Consider the following 18,348-nt stretch of genomic DNA (forward strand, 5'->3'; position numbering starts at 1 on the left):
AGCATGGTTAAAGAAAACATTGAAAAATAAAGTAACATTTTCAATAACAATGAAAAGTGGAATCAGAATGGTTAATAAGTGGAGCAAAAGGGACTAGTGTGGTCATATCCAAATCCCTATAACACAAAAAACAACTAGAACTCAGATCCAGGGCAAGATAATACTGTATAAAAAAACGACACATGCATTGCTGCTCCCAAATTACCTTTTTAAGAAAGTTTATAAAAATTGATTTATTAAGTCAGAATTTGGGAAAAGGGAGATTTAGATGAACAAGTGGCAATGATACATGTAGCAGTACAGCTTGGTACTGCAGCCTGCATAAGGCCATTATCTTAGATATTTCACTGAACACAGGAATATCATCGGTCTCAAATATCAACTGGCCATAAGCCAGGTCCTTCCCACAACATATTTTCAATAAATCATATGGTTAAAAGTCACACACATTACAAAATATACCTGGCCTTCTGGAGTTCTCAACTTGGGAAAAAACTAAAAACAGGTAGAGTCGGTTATCAATACTGATAATTGGTGAAAGAAAAGTAATTATTTAAAGGGCAGGATTGTATCAACCAAGATTCCTCTCAGAGGTTTCAGAATGTTGGGGAATCAGTTCCTTAGGAATCCAGGGGAGCCCGATTCTGTTTTTGAAGGTCCATTGCAACTGTATTTATCTCAATATCAAATAATTTCTGGGTAACAATTATGGTCTCCTGAGTGGTGCAGCCGTCTAAGGCTCTGCATCTCAGTGCTAGAGGCGTCACTACAGACTCTGGTTCGATTCCAGGGTGTATCACAACCGGCTGTGATTGGAGGGTCCCATGGGGAGGCGCACAATTGACCCAGCGTTGTCCAGGTTTGAGTTTGGCCAGGGTAGGCCGTCATTGTAAATAATAATTTGTTCTTAACTGACTTGCCTAGTTAAATAAAATGAACCTTACTGTGTTTGTTTTCAATTAAAAAGGTGAAAAAGAAACAAAAATATATTTTTAGAGAAGGTAGATTTCTCAAGAAAAAACTTTGCTAGGACCGTCTGGGAGTGGTCTGAGTGGGGAAGGAAAAACTGAAAACTAGCTGTTATTGGCAGATAGGTATGGGACTCTCTTTCTTATTGGTCTGTTAACTGATTTACCACCTTCTGATGTCACCAGGCAGCCCAAAACTCCATCCCACCAAAAGAGGCTGAATTTTTAGGCGGTCTTTACAAACAGCTCTTAAACTAAAAGGGCTTTATCACAATTTTCACAATTTCACAGTATTATTTGTAGTGGAAATTTCAGTACTGAGAACGACTTGGACAATTATTCAATCATCTTTATTCAACATCGATTAATTATTGCAATAACGAAACCGTCGACCGCACACTCTAGGTTGTGTTGCAGAGAGCTTAACTGATAATGAAAAAACTGATCTTTTATAGGCCCTAAATCCTCAGTCAGTCATTTCTACCGTTCCCATAAGCCACCTTGGTCCATCTCCTGGTTATCTGCAAGGGATGTTGTTTTACTTCCAACCTGGCTTAGTCTCCCAGATGATAGGAAGATGAGACAATGAGACATTGATCTAAACTCTTCCTGGCTATCTCTATCTCGGGTCACACACACCGCACCTTGTCTATAGAATGACATCTTTTAGGTTTTTATCACCAAGTCATTGTCAGCTCAAGCTATCCCTAGCCAAACCCATTTCCTTAACCAGAAGTCCAGCCTAACTGCAGGAAGTTAGAGTGGACACCCTAAAAACTCAGCATTAGCAGGCCAGTCTTACTCTTCGTTAAATATATAACCGTTTACTATTAATATCAAACAAATCAGGTAAGTATGTAATTTTTTCCCTATTCCAACCTTTATAGTGTGGAAATAAATATTAAATGCTGTTAAATGCTCTTTGGTCTTATCAAGAAAGAATTAAGAAGATTGATTGGATTCTATTATGTTTTTGCCAATTAGAAGATACCCTTATTTAGTAATTGGGGGACAAATTACCTCGAATTAACCTGTTCCCCCGCACAATGACTCGGTACCGGTACCGCCTGTATATAGCCTCATTATTTGATTAGAATTTTTTACTTTAGTTTATTTAGTACATATTTTCTTAAGTCTATTTCTTTAACTGCATTGTTGGTTAAGGGATTAAGGGATTGTAAGTAAGCATTGTTGTATTCAGTGCTTGTGACAAATAGAATTGAATTTGTATTGAATTTGATATGGGTCATTCTTGAATTGTGGTGGCATTTGTGTCCCTTAGCTTTGCAACCGTGAAAAACACTTTAAAATTACAAGTAGTTACACATCATACATGTTTTTGTTTATATTGAACTGTTTATCAACGATAAAACATAATGCAAGTGGTTTATATTGCAAAACTTTGTGCATTGTTTCAAGTACATAGGAGAATCAAATTGGCTTGTCCCAGTAGTAATCAAATCACATTTATTTATAAACCCCTTCTTACATCAGTTGATATCTCAAAGTGCTGTACAGAAACCCAGCCTAAAACCCCAAACAGCAAGCAATGCAGTTATAGAAGCACGGTGGCTAGGAAAAACTCCCTAGAAGGGACAGAACCTAGGAAGAAACCTAGAGAGGAACCAGGCTATGAGGGGTGGCCAGTCCTCTTCTGGCTGTGCCAGGTGGAGATTATAACAGAACATGGCCAAGATGTTCAAATGTTCATAGATGACCAGCAGGGTCAAATAATAATAATCACAGTGGTTGTCGAGGGTGCAACAGGTCAGCACCTCAGGAGTAAATGTCAGATGGCTTTTCATAGCCGATCATTCAGAGTATCTCTTACCGCTCCTGCTGTCTCTAGAGAGTTGAAAACATAGCCGCAGGCAGAACAGTTGGAACTGGAGCAGCAGCACGGCCAGGTGGACTGGGGACAGCAAGGAGCCATCAGGCCAGGTAGTCCTGAGGCATGGACATAGGTCTCAGGTCCTCCAAGAGAGATAAAGAAAGAAAGAAGGAAATAGAGAGAATTAGAGAGAGCCTACTTAAATTCACACAGGACACCGGATAAGACAGGAGAAATACTCCAGATATAACAGACTGGCCCTAGCCCTCCGACATATAAACTACTGCAGCATAAATACTGGAGGCTGAGACAGGAGGGGTCGGGAGACACTGAGGCCCCATCCGACGATACCCCTGGACAGGGGTAGAGTTGTAGTGAGTAGAGTTGAGTAGAGTTGTAGTGACGTGTAGCAACTGATAATGTAACTGCCAATAATATAATAGCTGCTAAAAATGTAATAACTTTTGCATGTATAATGTTATAAATGCTGCTATTGTCATAAATAATGTGCTAAATATGCTGAACGCATAATGTAATAACGTTTTAAAGTTGATGTAATGTAATAATGTAATAACGTTGATTATTACATGGTAAAGTAGATTTTAAACATCTATAGTGTAATAACGTAAACAAATAATGTAATAACAACCTAAAATCACACTCTTTCTTTAATGGAATGCATTATCTCACACTTGACACTTGAGGAACACTTTGTATTTGCATCCATTGCCAAAGCATACTTGTTTGACATTGCAAACATCCAGTGTCGTCAAGAAAAAAAGACACACCTTGCAGTGATATTCACTCCTCCTTATCCCAGGATTGACCAGGCTACTGTCTCCATACATTAGAAAAATAGTTATTCGGCAGCGCTTGCTGCAGGCTGTGGTGAGGCAGCGCGTAGCCCCACCCACACCGCCTTAAGTGTCCCCACCAACACTACCAACACCACCCCAATGACCGTCAGAGAGGAGTATCCCCAGATGGCTAAACCTTTTTTGTTATTTTTTGTTTTTCCAAATCCCCATGGATAACCTTTTAGTTAATTGTTATAATTGTGGAGAAAAGTTTGGTTAAGTGTTTTATAAGATTAATATGTTGGTTCATTAAAGATTTTGGTTCATTAAAGATTTGAGCACAATTTAAAATAGTGCCACATTTGTTGAATAAAACTGTGATTGTTAAGTGTTGAACAATGTTTGATTAAATTAAATGTTTTTCATAAAAACAATTGTTGAAAGTGTCTTGGATTGTTTCAACATTGTTTTAACAGTAAACAGCATCTTAGGAGTTTTTGCACTTGATTATATGGGGGGGGGGGGCTGTTGGGTGTGTATTGGGGAGTAAATTGTGTCAATGGAAAGTCTTGAAATTACTGCAAAAGTAAGCTTCAGAGCTAGGATTCAGGAATATGGTTTGGTGTATAGTCAGCTATTAGTGAAGCATTACACTTGATATAAATGAAAATAAATAGTCCATTTCGTTTAATTGGTTGTTATTACAATATTGGTTAAAGTTATGACACAATTGATGATTCCCCCCCCCCCCCCCCACTTCATAAGGTAATGATCAATGCACAAAAACATTATTACATTATGCACAAAAACATTATTACGTTCAGCATATTTATTACATTATTGGCAATGCATTACATTAGCACCATTTATTACATTATAAATGCAAAAGTTATTATATTATGTGCAGCTATTGCATTATTGGCGGTTATAATATTATTAGCTACTACTACATGTTTTTTGAGGTTAAGATATATCTATTATTTGAATGCTGGAAAGTAAACAAAAGTGTTTCATATATTGTATAGTTAAATAAAAACAGATGCTATATATATATATATACACAGACACTACCGTTCAAAAGTTTGCGGTCACTTAGAAATGTCCTTGTTTTTGAAAGAAAACCACATTTTTTGGTCCATTAAAATAACATCAAATTGATCAGAAATACAGTGTAGACATTGGTAATGTTGTAAATGACTATTGTAGCTGGAAACGGCAGATTTTTTATGGAATATCTACATAGGTGTACAGAGGCCCATTATCAGCAACCATCACTCCTGTGTTCCAATGGCACGTTGTGTTTTATTTTTTATTTGTTTATTTAACCTTTATTTAACCAGGTAGGCTAGTTGAGAACAAGTTCTCATTTGCAACTGCGACCTGGCCAAGATAAAGCAAAGCAGTTCGACACATAAAACAACACGGAGTTACACATTGAATAAACAAACATACAATCAATAATACAGTAGAAAAATCTATGTGCAGCATGTGCAAATGAGGTAGGATAAGAGAGGTAAGGCAATAAATTGGCCATGGTGGCTAAGTAATTACAATATAGCAATTAAACACTGGAATGGTAGGGTGTGCAGAAGATGAATATGCAACTAGAGATACTGGGGTGCAAAGGAGCAAGATAAATCAAATCAAATGGGGATGGGGTAGATTGGATGGGCTATTTACAGATGAGCTACAGTGGGGAAAAAAAGTATTTAGTCAGCCACCAATTGTGCAAGTTCTCCCACTTAAAAAGATGAGAGAGGCCTGTAATTTTCATCATAGGTACACTTCAACTATGACAGACAAAATTAGAAAAGAAATCCAGAAAATCACATTGTAGGATTTTTAATGAATTTATTTGCAAATTATGGTGGAAAATAAGTATTTGGTCACCTAGAAACAAGCAAGATTTCTGGCTCTCACAGACCTGTAACTTCTTCTTTAAGAGGCTCCTCTGTCCTCCACTCGTTACCTGTATTAATGGCACCTGTTTGAACTTGTCACCTGTTTGAACACATGTCCACAACCTCAAACAGTCACTCTCCAAACTCCACTATGGCCAAGACCAAAGAGCTGTCAAAGGACACCAGAAACAAAATTGTAGACCTGCACCAGGAAGACTGAATCTACAATAGGTAAGCAGCTTGGTTTGAAGAAATCAACTGTGGGAGCAATTATTAGGAAATGGAAGACATACAAGACCACTGATAATCTCCCTCGATCTGGGGATCCACGAAAGGTCTCACCCCGTGGGGTCAAAATGATCACAAGAACGGTGAGCAAAAATCCCAGAACCACAAGGGGGGACCTAGTGAATGACCTGCAGAGAGCTGGGACCAAAGTAATAAAGCCTACCATCAGTAACACACTACGCCGCCAGGGACTCAAATCCTGCAGTGCCAGACGTGTACCCCTGCTTAAGCCAGTACATGTCCAGGCCCGTCTGAAGTTTGCTAGAGAGCATTTGGATGATCCAGAAGAAGATTGGGAGAATGTCATATGGTCAGATTAAACCAAAATATAACTTTTTGGTAAAAAGTCAACTCGTTGTGTTTGGAGGACAAAGAATGCTGAGTTGCATCCAAAGAACACCATACCTACTGTGAAGCATGGGGGTGGAAACATCATGCTTTGGGGCTGTTTTTCTGCAAAGGGACCAGGACGACTGTTCCGTGTAAAGGAAAGAATGAATGGGACCATGTATCGTGAGATTTTGAGTGAAAACCTCCTTCCATCGGAAAGGGCATTGAAGATGAAACGTGGCTGGGTTTTTCAGCATGACAATGATCCCAAACACACCGACCGGGCAACGAAGGAGTGGCTTCATAAGAAGCATTTCAAGGTCCTGGAGTGGCCTAGCCAGTCTCCAGATCTCAACCCCATAGAAAATCTTTGGAGGGAGTTGAAAGTCTGTGTTGCCTAGCAACAGCCCCAAAACATCACTGCTCTAGAGGAGATCTGCATGGAGGAATGGGCCAAAATACCAGCAACAGTGTGTGAAAACCTTGTGAAGACTTACAGAAAACGTTTGACCTCTGTCATTGCCAACAAAGGGTATATAACAAAGTATTGAGATAAACTTTTGTTATTGACCAAATACTTATTTTCCACCATCATTTGTAAAATAATGTGATTTTCTGGATTTTGTTTTGTCATTTTGTCCGTCATAGTTGAAGTGTACCTATGATGACAATTACAGGCCTCTCTCATCTTTTTAAGTGGGAGAACTTGCACAATTGGTGGCTGACTAAATACTTTTTGCCCCACTGTATGTACAGGTGCAGTGATCTGTGAGCTGCTCTGACAGCTGGTGCTTAAAGCTAGTGAGGGAGGTAAGAGTCTCCAGCTATAGAGGTTTTTGCAGTTCGTTCCAGTCATTGGCAACAGAGAACTGGAAAGAGAGGTGGCCAAAGGAAGAATTGGCTTTGGGGGTGACCAGTGAGATATACCTGCTGGAGCGCGTGCTAAGGGCGGGTGCTGCTCTGGTGAACAGTGTGCTGAGATAATGCGGGGCTTTACCTAGCAGAGACTTGTAGATGACCTGGAGCCAGTGGGTTTGGCGATGAGTATGAAGCGAGGGCCAGCCAATGAGAGCATACAGGTCGCAGTGGTGGGTATTGGTGACAAAACGGAAGGCACAGTGATAGACTGCATCCAATTTGTTGAGTAGAGTGTTGGAGGCTATTTTGTAAATGACATCACCGAAGTCGAGGATCGGTAGGATGGTCAGTTTTACGAGGGTATGTTTGGCAGCATGAGTGAAGGATACTGTGTTGCGAAATAGGAAGCCGATTCTAGATTGAATTTTAGATTGGAGATGTTTAATATGAGTCTGGAAGGAGCGTTTACAGTCTAACCAGACACCTAGGTATTTGTAGTTGTCCACATATTCTATGTCAGAACCGTCCAGAGTAGTGATGCTGGACGTGCGGGCAGCAAATGTCTGCAACAAGTCCATTTGGTGGAAAAATGTGTAATTGGTGTTACCATCATTGATGTTACGCCTCTTACTGGTAGCACAATGTTATCATAATGGTTAAACATTTGAAATCATTAAGCTGCCATATTAGTTGATTTAGTAGGGGAAGATGTTCCCAAATGCATTTAAATAAAAAATGCAAGAATGACCAAAATGTCTTTCTGAGAAATGTTTAGGCTAATTACTGCCTGCACATGAAGTGTTTATTGGTGAGGTTGGGTTTTAAAAAAATTATGCAGGCAGGTGCTGGTCAATAGCTAATTTCTCATGACAGAACATAAACATAAATGTTGACATCTGTTGGCGATATTTGCTTAATCTGAGATAGAGGAACAAAAATGTTCTGGTGAAGATCAGCATCACTAATTATTTTGACGAATCAAGTTAGTGCTTGAAGTGGAGGCGGGATTTTAACCAGAATTTTCATAGTGGTTCTGTAGTGGGGACGGTCTGAATCAGCTGTTTCCATTAGCTCATATTTTCATCCGCCAAAATAAACTGAGTAGATCACTAGCTGGTGCACACAAGATTTGCTTCTGGCTTCAGTGATTTTAGAAAAATATTAGGAAAGTTAACATAAAATAACTTTAGTATGTAAATAAAGCTCACACACACAATACATTTTGATTGTTTTTAATAATATGCAAAGGAACACAAACAAACTAAACCCGATTTACACTAAGACTTATCTGACACAATTCATATCAATAGCTGAAAGTGAACAATCATTTTACAGATTATGGGTGGAGGGGGGGGGGCATTCTTAAATAATGACACATTCACTAGTAGTCACTTCACATGATAAATTGTAGAAATACTACAAACTTTCAAATATTAGGTAACACCATTTTGATGGTCAGGATTGCCTCAAATATCTTTAAAAAGTTATGCAAGTTTGCAGTTTTTAAAAAAATCTCACAAAACACATAGAGTACATCGTCAATACTACAGAAGGTAGTTAAAAAGCATTAACAATTGATTTCCCAATCTTTTTTTTAAATCAGTTACATGTACACAAAGTCATTGTACCATTTACACAAATCCAGGCTAATATGGTTTATAAATACATACAGCTGTGTCCATTTTGACATTTTAATATACTTGTGATGTAATTTACTCATATATAACATTTACATACCAGCATTACCACTAATAACAACAGTATGAAAACATCAATTCTAGGAACTGGATTTTTTTTAAATAGATTTTGTCATTATGATTCAATGTTGGTCTACTATGGTACATTTAAAGTAAAGCTTATTATGGCAAATTGTTTATTGCTTGGCAGTTCAATCCTGTTCTCCAAGTCAATCTAAAAAGCATGTGGAAAATGTTTTATATGATAAACAAAGCAGTCATAGCATGACTACTGGGTGCATAAAGAGATAAATAGCTTAATCTTTGTGATAATTTCCTTAAATCAGAAATAATTTTACCAACTAATTTACCTCGTCATTTACCTCAGAATTCAAGCTAAGTAATGTGGCCTCATTATGGTAGACACAACTGCTGATCATTTTACTTTACAGACAATTGAATAATTTACACTTAATCTAAAATAATATATGGTACAAAATCTCTATGCTTGTTAAGGCAAATCTATGGCTTTAATATTGAATTACTACTCATAGAAATATTTTTTTCTGATTTAAGGTGTCTGATTTGGTGTTCTTTTGAGGAAAACCCTGTAACGAGTATATTTTATTATCAAGATGATTAACAAAGGAATACGACAATACCAATGTCAAGTATGTGCCCATGGCTTTTACAAATTGTCATCTGATGCATTAAAACATTTTCTTATCAATTGTCAAATTAATTGTTTTATTGCTTTTATGTAGGCATAGCCAATGTCTCTACGACGAGAAAAGATCAGATGTTTTCAGATGGGCAATTGTAACCTAGGCCCGAATTCAATTAAATCTGCCATAGCAATATTGATGCAGTATCCTTGTTTACACAACTGCTGTCATGCACACGTGTCTGAAAACTGAAAGCACTACCTGCTGTTTCTACCAAAACCATTTTGCCATTTTGTTTATAACGGAAAAGGTATGTTTAGATTTGTGCTGCTGCTTGAATATTGCAATGTGGTTTCATTGAATTGAGATCCATATTATTGCAGTACATTTATAAGAATTATGGTGGTCAACAAGTAAAGTTCCTCACAACACAAGAACAACAACAACTTGAACTTACATTTGTACAAATGCATTTGATTATGGTCTCAATTGACTAATGGTAATATGCGTTAAAGGATTTAAGTCACAATGTATACAGTTGATTTTTATGCACAAGCTATTGAAGAAATATATAACAGCACTATTATTGACTGGTATTCTGCATGCCCAAGGTAGACTGAAGTTCTAATGCTTCCATTTTTGCATGCGTCACATGCATGTGTCTGAGAATGAGTGCAATTGTTGTGAAGGATGCATGTTATTGCCATTTATGGTGATAAAACAACAACAAAAACTACTGCTGTCAAATTATCTTTTGATTCATCCCTGGACATTTTTACGGTGTCAGGCAAAGATAGGTGCAATCAATCACTGCTTAAAATCTGAGAAGCATGTGTATTGTAACACTAATTGATTACAGTAAGTGCTACCTGTTGTAGGTTTGATGTGGTCTATTTAGGGACAAATATTAACAGTCACTTTTCTTCTATAAAGCACTTTCAACTTGGCCTAGGTTTCAGTCTGGAGTCATATATTCTAATTAAGCAGCTATGGTGTTGTTATAAATGGGTAAACACCTGCAAGTAATTGCATAGTGCTTGTGGCTGTCAAACGTAAAGTGTATTCTGACAACCCATTCTTTCCACAGCCTACAGTATTTAGAGCGTCAAGATGCTTCACGGCAAACTCCATTTAACATTACTGGTTCAGCCAATGTTGAACCACCATTTGTTCAATCAGATGTCGAGGCCATGAACATGTGATCTTTCTGGAGTTTGCTGTTTTCCAGATATTTGCATGAAGATTTCAGCATTTTAAAAGGCATTTAAATGACATTCTAAATATGATAATGCATTTCACCTAGTCTAAAATATGAAACGGTTTGATTGATGTAGTAATTTAAGATACATTTGGCATATAAAAGCAAAGTCAGGGACTATCCCGTGCTATCATTGAATCCCATAGTTTAGCACCTGTTGCCATTTTTGTTGAGGTATCTGAACAAAAAGACCACGCTCGCCTAGTTTAAACATTGTTTGCATGTTATGGATCTTATAACAGAGCTTTTCTTGATTGTTTTTTGTTGTTTTTCACTACTTTCTGAAACAAGCAAAAGTACAGATTATTGTATAAAAAGACTTGTTTTGGTATAATAATGGTGTTATGTCAGAATGTTTTGCTAGTGCAGAGAATAAAATGTCCCTGTTTGGCACTTAACTGCAAAACCAGAATGAATCATCAAGAAAAGCCGATGTCTTAATAAAGAAATAATGTGAAAAAAGCGGTAATATTTGACTTGACTCAATCTAAACTAATGAAATGTCAACCTGCTTTTACAGGTAGAATGGCAGATTGGAGATGACTCTAAACACAATAACTATCATAGCTGCACTGAACTTGCAAAATGTACACCTGGCATGCATTGTTTTCAATAAAGATTGAAGCATTCTAACATCTACAAACACATGGAGCATGAACCTCCATACATCCTGATGTTGAACTAAATAATGCAAATATTCAGGCCATGTTAAACCTTATAAGAGCATTTTCAGCATTGAGAGATTATGGGTATGCTCCGTTTGACCAAATAATTAGGCCACCTGAAACTACATGAAGAGACTAAATGTGCAGCCAAGTTGTAGCAGGTTTCATACTATATCTTTATAGTAAACTTTTAAAGATCCACTGCCACTAAATATATCTGAAAAGTTATTATTTGCAATTGTCTCACTCTGTGTGTCTATAATTAGTAAGTCACTTTTGGGTGAATTATTACAACATTTCCCATAATCAGATGAAATTATGACGGTACCATTGGAATATATTGTTTGTTCACTGACTAAATAACTAGCAAAAAAGTTGTAAGTACTGTACAGTAGTGATGTATGCATTGTATATATATATATATATATGCAATTTATCTAGTAAATACAGATAGACTATTGTGTATGTATGTGAGTATGCTGTAAACGACTAATTCCACATTCCCTTTGGTAGTTGTTTTTTAAATGAACATAGCACAATCTCATGAAAGTTCCAAAAGTAAAGATATGCATAGATATGTTTAACAACTTCTGCATTTGTTAGTTTTATTATTTAGTTTTATTAGTTTTATTTTCATTCAGTCAATGAATGGTATTCTTCTGTTTCTTACATTTGATGTAACCCCACTGGTCTTGTGTGATATTTGTTCTTGAAATACAGGACAGATAGGGCCGTCAACAAGGTGACACCTTGCAACTCTTGAGATAAATGCTAAAACCTTGCTGCCTATTTGAGAAAATGATCTCAATTATATCTGATAAGCAGCAAAACTACCGTAATGATGTAATGATTTAAAAATGGTACGTTGAGCTATTCGATAAAAAAGAAAAGGAGCTGAGAGAGAGAAAACAATGGCAGGGAAAACCTACAGAGCCAAGAGCCTTGGCTCTGTAGGGTTATAGAGTCAGCTTGGATCGGATCAGATATTCTCAGGATGATGGCAAATCCTGCTACTTGCTACTTGTGGAAAAGGATTGGTTTGGCCAAGCCTGCCAGGATCTTTGGCACATGCACTGAGATTATCTCGGCAATCATCTCTGGAAAGCTGACCTTGGTGGGCAGAGACTGGGCCTGGATAAACAGATCAAATGTAAACTGCTGGAGTTTCCTCACGATCTGGTTGTTGGAGAGATGGACAGAGACAATACACAGTTACAATTCTGTCACTTCAAATTAACATTTGGAAACGGCGCCACTCCAAAATGTTTAAGACGTCACCTCATTTCACCTTTATAATTTTGTCCGGGCAGGCTAATGTATTTCGGCAGTTGCGCCTTCATCAGAGCATCAAGAGACGTGCCAAAGCCATCGTTTTTATGCAAATGCATAAGTGATAATTACAATTGCCTGTTTGAGGGTGGTACATAGTGGTATTCAAGCAATTGTTACTATATATACAAATACATATACAAATACACAGATCAGCACAATAAACTCGACAAATAGCATTTAGGTATTCATGATGACGTAGGAAATTTGAGATATGTTGGCGCAATAAGTTACTTCCTAATGCACAATAAAGCTGAACAATTATAGATGCATTGGGGTATGGAAAATAAACATTTGGATAGAAAGATTGTGATTGAACAAGTTTGGGAAACCCTAGTCTAAACAATGAGTTCTCATTCAGATTATTCTTGTAGACTATATGGCCAAGCTGTCATTTGTATGCTCATGTATATTCTCCTACATTCAGTCGCAATCTTTCTATCCAGACGTTCATTTTTTATACCCCAAAGCATCTATTATTGTGCACTAGGAAGTCATTAATTGCAAGAAAATATCTCAAATTTCCTACATCATCATGAATACCTAAATGCTATTTGTTGAGTTTATTGTGCTGATCTGTGTATTTTTGCTGTATATTTGCATATTTATTTCTATATATATTGTAACAATTGTTTGTTGACTAATGTTTTGAATACCACTATGCACTGCCCTCACACAGGTACGGGCATTTGAAATTATCACTTAGGCACTTGCGTAAAGAACGATGGCTTTGGCACATCTCTTGATGCTCTGATGAAGGCGCAACTGCTGAAAACGTGAAATAAGGTGACGTCTCAAAAAAGAGGAATGCTGTCGTTTCCCAATGTTCTTGAACTTGGGATTTCATTTGAAGTCATTGTCGTATATGGCAGAGCACTCAGCGAATAAGGTGAGATAGCACACCTGTTACCCTCTCTATTACAATTCTGTCACATTCTCCGTTTTTGTTTAGTTCAACATGACAAAGTTAGACTTTTATCACTTAGATAAAATATGTAATTAAATCTTGGTACTGTAATTTAAGATTGTCATTAAGGCTCTTAGCTTGATACATTCTAAGATAACAGAATATATCAAATAAAGTTATTGAGGATGCACATTGTCTCTCACCGGTTGGAGGGAATCCATGAGGCGGGTGAGCTGATAGAACCTCTGAGAGCAGTTGGACTTCCTTCCATAGTTAATGACACGATCAAGTTCATTGATGTAGGTCAGCCGCAATTCATCAAAGTACTTCTGACTCTTAAGACCATCGACTGGAACTGCGAAGGAGACAAGCAACGTTATTGTTGTTTTGTCCACAATATTGCATTTCTGTTGCTCAACTATTGATAATACACTGTTTGGTTTTATAAATCAAAGCTTTCTCTGATTGTACTGGATCATTTCGACAGTATTATGAAAATGGCTTAGACTAGGACATCGCTTGCAAATCAATTGAATGAAAAAAGGAAATACACCATGTGAGGCTCTCTACATTATTTTAATGGACCTGTCAACATTGGGCTGGGCAGCAACACTCACTGATGCTGAAGAGGAGCAGGGCCTTCATGCAGAGGAACTCTTCCTGAGTGACTTGCAGCAGGACAAACTGCTGGGAGAGGTGTCTCATCCGTATACAGTGCTCGAACATGCTGGAGATGTGCATCCGATGGCTGGGGACGAGAGAGAATCATATCAAATTAAATTGTATTTGTCACATGTGCCGAAAACAACAGGTGTACCGTGAAATGCTTACTTACAAGCCCTTAACCAACAATGCAGTTCAAGAAATAGTTATGAAAAGATTTACTAAATAAACTAAAGTTTAAAAAAAAAATAATAATAATCTAAAAGTAACACAAGAAAATTACATAACGAGGCAGAGGGTACCGGGTGTACAGGTTAGTCGCGGTAATTTGTAAAGTGACTATGCAAAGACAATAAACGGGGGGGGTCAATGTAAATAGTCCGGCTGGCCATTTGATTAATTGTTCAGCAGTCTAATGGCTTGGGGGTAGAAGCTGTTAAGGAGCCTTTTGGTCCTAGACTTGGCACCCTGGTACTGCTTACCATGCGGAAGCAGAGAGAACAGTCTATGACTTGGGTGACTGGAGTCTTTGACAATTTGTTGGGCCTTCCTCTGACACCGCCTAGTATATAGGTCCTGGATGTCAGGAAGCTTGGCCCAAGTGATGTACTGGACCATATGCACTACCCTCTGTAGCGCCTTACGGTCAGATGCCGAGCAGTTGCCATACCAGGCGTTGTTGCAACCGGTCAGGATGCTCTCGATGGTGCAGCTGTAGAACCTTTTGAGGATCTGGGGAGCCATGCCAAATCTTTTCAGGCTCCTGAGGGGGGAAAGGTGTTGTCGTTCCCTGTTCACAACTGTCTTGGTGTGTTTGGACCATGATAGTTTGTTGGTGATGTAGACACTAAGGAACTTGAAACTCTCGACCCGCTCCACTTCAGTCCCTTTGATGTTAATGGGGGTGTGTGTGGCCCTCCTTTTCCTATAGTCCATGATCATATCCTTTGTCTTGCCCTTTGTCTTGAGGGAGAGGTTGTTGTCCTGGCACCACACTGCCAGGTCTCTGACCTCCCTATAGGCTGTCTCATCGTTGTCAGTGATCAGGCCTAACACTTTTGTGTCGCCAGAAAACTTAATGATGGTGTTGGAGTCATGCTTGGCCACGCAGTCATGGGTGAACAGGGAGTACAGGAGGAGACTAAGCATGCACCCCTGAGGGGCCCCAGTGTTGAGGATCAGCGTGGCAAATGTGTTGTTGCCTACCCTTACCACCTGGGGGCGGCCCGTCAGGAAGTCCAGGATCCAGTTGCAGTGGGAGGTGTTTAGTCCCAGGGTCGTTAGCTTAGTGATGAGCTTTGTGGGCACTATGGTGTTGAACGCTGAGCTGTAGTCAATGAACAGCATTCTCACATAGGTGTTCCTTTTGTCCAGGTGGGAAAGGGTATGATGGTGTTGATGTGAGCCATGACCAGCCTTTCAAAGCACTTCGTGGCTACCAACGTGAGTGCTACGGGGCGGTAATCATTTAAGCAGGTTACCTTCGCATTCTTGGTCACAGGGACTATCTTGTTCTGTATGAAACATGTAGCTATTATCGGCTCGGTCAGGGAGAGGTTGAAAATGTCAGTGAAGACACTTGCCAGTTGGTCCGCGCCTGCTTTGAGGAACACATCCTGGTAATCCATCTAGCCTCGCTGCTTTGTGAATGTTGACCTGTTTAAAGGTCTTTCTCACATCAGCTACGGAGAGCATGATCACACAGTCGTCCGGAACAGCTGGTGCTCTCATGCATGCTTCAGTGTTGCTTGCCTCGAAGCTAGCATAAAAGGCATTTAGCTCGTCTGGTAGGCTTGCGTCACTGGGCAGCTCGCAGCTGGGTTTCCCTTTGTAGTCTGTAATTGTTTTTTAAGCCCTGCCACATCCGATGAGCATCAGAGCCAGTGTAGTAGGATTAAATATTAGTCCTGTGTTGACGCTTTGCCTGTTTGATGGTTTGTCTGAGGGCATAGCGGGATGCCATATAAGCATCTGGATTAGTGTCCCGCTCCTTGAAACGGCAGCTATAGTCCTGTAGCGTAGCGTCCGTGTCATCTAACCACTTCCGTGTCATCTAACCACTTCTAAATTGAGCGAGTCACTGGTACTTCCTGCTTTAGTTTTAGCTTGTAAGCAGGAATCAGTAGAATAGACTTATGGTCAGATTTGCCAAATGGAGGGCGGGGAGAGCATTGTATGCATCTCCATGTGTGGAGTAAAGGTGGTCTAGAGTTTTTTTTCTTCTTATGGTTGCACATGTGACATGCTGGCAGAAATTATGTAAAACAGATTTAAGTTTGCCTGCATTAAAGTCCCCGGCCACTAGGAGCGCTGTTTCTGGATGAGCATTTTCTGGTTTGCTTATGATCTTAATACAGCTCATTGAATGCGGTCTTAGTGCCAGCATCGGTTTGTGGTGGTAAATAGACGGCTACGAATAACATAGATAAGAACTCTCTTGGTAGATAGTGTGGTCTACAGCTTATCATGAGGTATTCTACCTCAGGCGAGCAATACCTTGAGACTTCTTTAATACTAGACATCACGCACCAGCAGTTATTGACAAATAGACACACACCCTCACCACTCGTCTTACCAGACGTAGCTGCTCTGTCCTGACGATGCAAGGAGCAGCCAGCCAGCTCTATATTATCTGTGTCATCGTTCAGCCGCATCTCGGTGAAACACAAGATATTACAGTTTTTAATGTCCCGTTGGTAGGATAGCCTTAATCGTAGATAATCCAGTTTGTTTTCCAATGACTGCACGTTGGCAAATAATACGTAGGGTAGAGGTGGTTTAACTACTCGTCTGCAAATTCTTACAAGGCACGACAAAGCAGTATATCCTTTGCGTTCGGACTGAATAAAGAAAAATCTTCGTCCAGATCGAGGTGAGTAATCACTGTTCTGATGTCCAGAAGCTCTTTTCGGTCATAAGAGACGGTAGCAGCAACATTATGTCAAAATGAATTATTAACAATGCGAAAAAATATATAAAAAAATAGCACAGTTAGTTAGGAGCCAGTAAAACCATCCCATCCGGCACCATTATTGGAAGAGAGGAGGGAGTGGGGCAGTGAGGGTCAGGGTGAGATACAGTATAAAGAGAATGAGCCAATGAAAAATCAGAGCGGGGTTGGGGAGTTTATCAGGAATATATTAAGAGAGGGATAATCTGTGAGCGTGTTGTTGTGAGAGATATAGATAGAGGGGGCAAATAGATGAGAGGGTAAGAGAGTGAGACCTTTATGTGAAACTGTTGCAATGATTACAATTGTAATCCTCCCTCTTTATGACCATAGTTATATGCTCATATGTCACCTTTGACCTACTGCCCAGCGGGCAAAGCTGGATGAAATCGGTTTGTAATGATGTCATTTCAACTAGTTTTGCCTGCTGAGTTGAGTGTGGTCTGATAATACAGGATCACAGTGATTGGTACTGAATGCTGCCCAGGATTATTTTCAAACAAACTGAAAATGTGACCTGATTACATGATTTTCTATGATGACATTGTACATGTAATGTAAATAATTTACAGACAGTTCACAGGAATAGACTCTAATATAATTAATATATAATATATGCTACATGGATCACTAACCAGGTTTCTATCCAACCTTTTATTGTGAGTAAAGTACATATTGGATAAAAAATATCATGACAGGCCTGATGGAAACAGAACATTCTTTGGTAAACTTTCCAAATGTCAACAAAACTCAATACGCTAGACAAGGTGGGATCTTTTTGTGGGGGTAAAATTAATTATGCGATAAATGTCGGTGGAAATGCTTTAATGCGCAAATATTGATATACTAACATCATATCAAAGTAAACTTGGGAGTCATGACCATCCACACATGGCTGCCATTTGACAAATATTTTGTCCATAATAATCTCATGTAAGATATTGATTTGAGTGCACGTTCCAATAACATAATGGGCACACGCTATATAATACAAACATTTTTGTGAGAAAACCATGAATAGTTGAAAATATGTTGGTATTTTTTATTTGGTACATGGGATTTAACCGCAAAACGTATTTTTATGTGCACTACGTCATCACGCACAGACTTTTATCTGCAACAAGTCAATCTGATGGAAACACATTTCTGCTGGGAAAATGCGCATATTGATTTTATGTGGATTTTAGAATATTTGAATGAAAATCTGTCACCAATAGGATGGAAACCTAGCTAATGATAATAAGGGTGCTTTAGTTGTAACA

General features: G+C 38.8%; 1 protein-coding gene across 2 annotated transcripts in view; it reads right to left on the reverse strand.

Annotated features, from left to right (window-relative positions):
* Positions 1–8,189: 8,189 nt before the first annotated feature.
* The window catches only part of LOC109872796 (androgen receptor-like), a 50,041-nt gene continuing 39,882 nt past the window's right edge, over positions 8,190–18,348 (reverse strand). Inside the window, exons 7-9 of one of the 2 annotated variants that reach the window (XM_020464131.2) lie at positions 14,091–14,221; positions 13,677–13,828; positions 8,190–12,413 (exon numbers count right to left, since the gene is read on the reverse strand). In XM_020464131.2, coding sequence (XP_020319720.1) covers positions 12,255–12,413; positions 13,677–13,828; positions 14,091–14,221 — 442 coding nt within the window. In that variant the 3' untranslated portion in view covers positions 8,190–12,254. The remainder of the gene's footprint in view (positions 12,414–13,676; positions 13,829–14,090; positions 14,222–18,348) is intronic. The other variant, XM_020464132.2, reaches the window with a different exon arrangement.

The sequence above is a fragment of the Oncorhynchus kisutch genome, linkage group LG28 (genome assembly GCF_002021735.2).
Source record: "Oncorhynchus kisutch isolate 150728-3 linkage group LG28, Okis_V2, whole genome shotgun sequence".
Classification (NCBI taxonomy): domain Eukaryota; kingdom Metazoa; phylum Chordata; class Actinopteri; order Salmoniformes; family Salmonidae; genus Oncorhynchus; species Oncorhynchus kisutch.